This window comes from Plectropomus leopardus, unplaced genomic scaffold, assembly GCF_008729295.1.
Source record: "Plectropomus leopardus isolate mb unplaced genomic scaffold, YSFRI_Pleo_2.0 unplaced_scaffold9919, whole genome shotgun sequence".
NCBI lineage: Eukaryota > Metazoa > Chordata > Actinopteri > Perciformes > Serranidae > Plectropomus > Plectropomus leopardus.
In genome coordinates this window covers 167-5,652 of record NW_024704653.1, presented here as the reverse complement: position 1 = coordinate 5,652, position 5,486 = coordinate 167, and the positions used below count along the sequence as shown (strand labels likewise).

The 5,486-nt window shown below is 40.6% G+C and overlaps 1 protein-coding gene across 1 annotated transcript; it reads right to left on the bottom strand.

The window, feature by feature from the left end:
• Window positions 1-305: 305 nt before the first annotated feature.
• LOC121940933 (adenylosuccinate lyase-like) lies at window positions 306-3,387 on the bottom strand. Its single transcript, XM_042483608.1, has 8 exons — window positions 3,185-3,387; window positions 2,930-2,974; window positions 2,586-2,665; window positions 2,270-2,441; window positions 1,107-1,153; window positions 750-840; window positions 539-608; window positions 306-457 (listed from the first exon to the last, which is right to left on the bottom strand). The coding sequence occupies exons 1-8, from the start codon at window positions 3,347-3,349 to the stop codon at window positions 306-308; spliced, it is 822 nt and encodes a 273-aa protein (XP_042339542.1). The 5' UTR covers window positions 3,350-3,387.
• Window positions 3,388-5,486: the final 2,099 nt, after the last annotated feature.

Below are 5,486 nucleotides of genomic sequence, written 5' to 3'. Positions count from 1 at the left end.
ACCATATCATATAAATAATTTCATCCATATGATCCATACATCAATATCTGAATTTTTTTACTCCTCAATACCAGCACTGGCTTTGGCCCCAAAAATCATGCTCTACTTCTCGATAATAATTTTTTTTCTTTATCCATTGTTCCTAAAACCTTGTTCCTGTGTGTGTGTGTATTTCATTGTGATTTTATGTATAAAGCACTTTGTAACATTTGTATTGATAAGTGCTATGCTATTTATTTATTTATAGCACTATAGGTTGACACAAATGTCTCAGAATATCTCACACGTGCAGCGCATTTGTGTGTTTACCTGTTGGCGCTGTCGTCCAGCGTCCTCTCCAGCCACTGGACCGACGCCGTCTGCAGCGGGTCGGCCATCAGCGCCACCAGGTGTCGGGCCAGGCTGCAGCAACGCTCTGCACGCATGGGGTTCCTCTTGTAAGGCATGGCACTGGAACCTGGAGGAGGAGGACAACTTGATGCTGACAGTCTGCATCAATACCTGCGTGGCAGGATAATGTGTCAGAGTAGAAACGTACCAATCTGCTCTTTCTCAAAAGGCTCCTCAATCTCCTTCAGGTTGGCGAGCAGGCGGATGTCTGTACAGATCTGAGGCAGACAGACACATGAAAAATGGGCTTCAACAAGCTTAATGCTAAAATAATGGGTTTATCGCAGCACGTGCCAGCTCGCAATAATCACCACTAGATGGCAGCGTTTCTCTAAGCGTCTCCAGCTGCTGCAGCTTACCTTGTGAACAGTGGCTCCCATACTGGCCAAGCTGGACAGACAGTCAATGTCCACCTTACGGCTGTATGTCTGTCCAGTCACCAGGTACGCTCTGCGGAGAACAACATCAGCAGGGCTCATAACAAAGCAAGTCTCTATGACGTAATAACACCGGCCTTATTGTGATCATGGCATTTAACAGTTTAAGTTTATAATATAATAATAATAAACTTTATTTTTTTGTCACTTAGACAGAAAACATGGGAATATTTACCCTTTAATGATTATATTTCTTCCATCATTTTCAGAGAACAGATAGACTTTACTGAATATTAGAGGTGGGTTTTGTTAATCTCTTATTTTTAAAACAGAACTTACTTTTTGAAGCCCGCCATCTCTGTCACCAATCTGTCAAGCTCTTCCACCTGATGAAGGAAATTATTACCGTGAGCATCGTAGCATTCATAATCCATCAAAACAAAATGCTTCTTAATTCTGATACTCCATCATTATTATATTATTCATTCATATTGAACATACATAATATATTATTATCATGTCAGTGTGTAATTTCCAAAACAACAACTAAGCCCTATGATACACTTTTCTCATAATACTTCTAATATCAGAAGCTACTGCAAACACAGATGCAAATGGCCAACCTTTCAATATTTACCTTTTTTCAGAAATCATATTAAATTTATCAATAACAATAGAAACAATCAATTACACTCATCTTGAAATTACTGTTACTCAGAAATCCCATAATATCCCATTATTTTTTCTTTACACCTTCTTTTTAATTTATTAATATTTGAGCTGCACTTGAAGTCATTATCAGAGAAGTCCTCAGTCTGACTTAGGGGTCGACAGATTATCAGTCTGGCTAATTATTGGACTGATATTTGTCAAATATCTGTATCAGCATTTTATTTTAATGATTACCAATAAAATTAATTAATTAAAATGTGAAAAGAAAGTGTCAGCATGGGAGGAATTTTTATTTTGTAGTACGTTAGGGAGCTGTTTTTATTTTTTCATTTTTTAATTTAGATTTTCACTAGACTTTATGAAACAAAAAATGTAAGTTGCTGGGAACATATATTCTTTTTTTGATTTTAAATATTTCAATTTAATAAAACATTTGCTGAAAGCATTTAAACAAAGTTTTGTGTTTATGCTTGTTATATTCCAAATTTTAAAATTGACAGAAGGTTTTTTATTTTTGATGTAAACGCATATCAGTTATCAGTCTCATTCACTGCTTATTATCGGTATCGGCCCTGAAAAAACAATATCGGTCGACCCCTCGTCTGACTCCATAGACCAAAACATACATTTGCTGTAATGTAGTGCGAGCGTACTGACTAAAGTTTCTTCTAGGTTCCTCATTGTTGGATCTTAATATGAACAACCTCCGTAGATTTTCGGGCAATAATCTGTTTCTGTCTTTAAACATGACTAAAATGTCTTTAAATCCACTAAATCTTTCAATTTCAACACATCATTGTCTGCATGCTAATTTTTGGATGGATGTACACCTTGTCATGGTCCCCCTGGAAGAGCTGCAGGAAGCTGGCCTGAGTGCCGGTGGTCCCCTTGACCCCCCGGAAACGCAGGTCATCGCGGGCTCGCTGCAGGTTCCTCATGTCCATGGTCAAGTCCTGCAGCCACAGACACGCCCGCTTTCCCACCGTGGTCAACTGGGCGGGCCTGAGGACAGCGCAGGAGGAGGAGGAGGAGGAGGAGGAGAGGGGAGATCTGTTAAAGCTGCACGTTCTTCATCAGAAAAATCCGACACAGGAAACACTGCAAATAGGATGACGTGACGAGAGCTGCAGCTGCGCTCAGACTCACTGGTAGTGCGTGAAGCCGAGCGTGGGGAGGTCAGCGTACTTTTCTGCAAAGTTTGCCAGTCTGTCAATGACTCTGGCCAGCTGTGCAAAAAAGAACAAAAGGCTTCAGCACTTGTATTACATAATACACCGTTGTTATTCATGCCCATGCAGCCTCCTGTATGTTACGCTTATTTCTACATGTGGTGTGACAAACATGCAAAAGAATCGCTGCTTTGAATTATTTCTACATTGCTGACTTGTTTGCTGAACAGCTGAGGCTTCCAAAGATTTAAAAAAAATCATATAAAAATTCATAGACAACTGGATGGTGTGCGTGTTTTCTGGGAAACAGCTGAGTCTCACCTTAGGCAAGACAATGTCAAATCCATCACGCAGCATAATCAGATCCTGAGGAGGAAAAACAAAACCACTTAGAGGACAAGAGCTACAAGCAGAATCCCAATCCGTGTTTTATTCTCGATGGGAATTTATTTTTCAAGGGCAAACAGCCAGTGATTCTTAAAGATTTTTCCAGAATTGTAAGACAGGATGGAGAGAAAATATGAGATAACTGATCATGTTATTAAAAGAAAAGTATACGATCTTCATCATATTTACAGTATTGTCTCCCACGTAGCAGGATGTGGCACCGAGGTGGATGATGGGAGCGGCAGTGGGGCAGCAGTGTGCGAAGGTGTGGACGTGAGCCATGACGTCATGCCTGAGTTTACGCTCCTCCTCGGCCGCCATGGCAAAGTCGATGTCCAGCTCGTGGCTCTCCATCTCCTGAATCTGGGCGTCAGTGATGGGCAGACCCAAAGCCTAAGGAGGAGACCGACGAAGAGGAAGATGAGAGAGACATTTTGTCACTTCAGTTTATTTTTATTGTTCTTGTAAAGTGACAGCTCACCCCAAAATTAAAAACATGTTTTTTTTCTCTTCAAATCGCCAAAAAACACATCTAAGTTGAGCATCTACTCAGAAGCCACTTTTACACCACCTTAATCTGACACCGTTACGCCGCCCTGTTTTGGGGACGTGTTATGCCTGCAAACACAAGGCAGGAGATTAAAAAGCAGCTCCCATCAGTTAGCAGACAACTTAAAGAAGACAAAACGCGTCAGTAAATGTCCACAAATTGGGAAACCAATGAGATTCAGGAGCTCCTCTGAACGGGACGAGATCAGCTGTCATGTACCAGATGAGGAAAACGATTGCTGTTACAGTTGTTATTGTACACATAAGAAGCCGACGCTGTTGTGTTAAACAAGTCAAGTCAATTTTATTTATAAAGCTCATTATCACAAAGCACGGTTTGCCTCAGAGGGCTCTACATCCCTCTGCCCTCAGACCCTCACATCATCTACGGAAAAACTCCCGAAAAAGATGCCCTGAAACGGGAAAAAAATGTAAGAAACCTCAGGGAGAGCGTCAGAGGATGATGAGGGATCCCTCTTCCAGGACGGACAGACGCGCAATAGATGACGTAAATAACAAACACGGCTCTTTTCGGATGCTTTTCAGAATCACACACTGGAGCTGAATTATTATTCTGTTCTGTGTAAAAATGCAAAACAGGTCTAAAGAAGGAGCTTATTAACCTAATAACTGCCCTAAAGTGCTATGTCTGTATAAAAAAACGCTGCGAGCAAACGAACATGATTTCTGGAAATAGACATTGCTGTTGAGTTTTACAAATGTTTATTTTTATTTTATTTTTTTTTTTTTTTGTGGTGCTTATTGCTCCACAAGTCGAGTGCCATCCAGTTTCATTATACTCCATCACTTACTGACTCACAGCAAAACAATTTTTGATTGATAAATAGCACTACAGGTATAAGGAAAAACACGTATTTTTGATTTTGGGGTTAACCTTTAAGTATATATATATCACATGACTTGAATCTGTTTTCACAGCAGACATGATGACATTTTCCTGACTGACATGTGCTCTCCTCGTGAGATCCTGATTAGATTGTACGTTTTTTCGGTTGGGACAGAGCGGTCATGTGATGAGACTACTTAATCGAGAAACTGAGGCCTGACAGCACCTTTCTGCCTCTATGTTACACCACAGTTACCACAACGCTGCGGGGTCAAAGGTCACACTGTGAGCAGGTCGACTCAGAGCAAATAGTGACCCAATAAGAAATGACAAAAACGCTACAAAGGCTTAGTAAGTTAGGAAAGGCTTTTTCAGTGCAGCCTCTCAGGGGGCGGTCTCCTGTTACCGTGACATTCTCCGCACGCTATTTTCAAACACACGCCAACACAGCGCAGCCGCAGGCCTCATGAGTCTGCACGGGCACGCTGTCATTTTGACATGCTCCCCTGAGGAACATGTCAAAATACAAGATGGACTCTAAGTGTGTGGTCATGTGAGGGGATGCGTGTGAGAGGGGGTTCGTCACCACTTAACCCCCCTTCTGCCCTCGTTAATAGAAGAAATGCAGAAATTCATTTGTTCATTAGAAATCGCTGTTTGACAGTACGGTAAAGCAGTGAAAATATTCTAAATATACAGTGTACTTAAACTGATATTTTTCTTTTTTTGAAGTGGGACTTTTTTAAGGCGGCTAAAATCATTTTTGCTACGGCCCCCATTCACAGCAGTGCATTGCTTCGCTTGTGTGTCAGACTCAAGTGTGCTTCTCCAAACTGTGAGCGTGCCGACTGACATCTACTGTATGTTACACACTGACTGTCGATAAGTACCTCATATAACCCCGCTTCAAAATAATCTGAACTATCCCTTTAAAAAAAGATTTAAATGATCATAGAATAATATACTTTTACACTTGTAATGTATGTTTCAACTGTTTAGTGCCAATGAAGCTATAAAGATATGTAGTTATTATTATTAGTAGTAGTAGTAATGAATGAATGAATATTTTATTTACGTGTCTGGTCATTTATATGA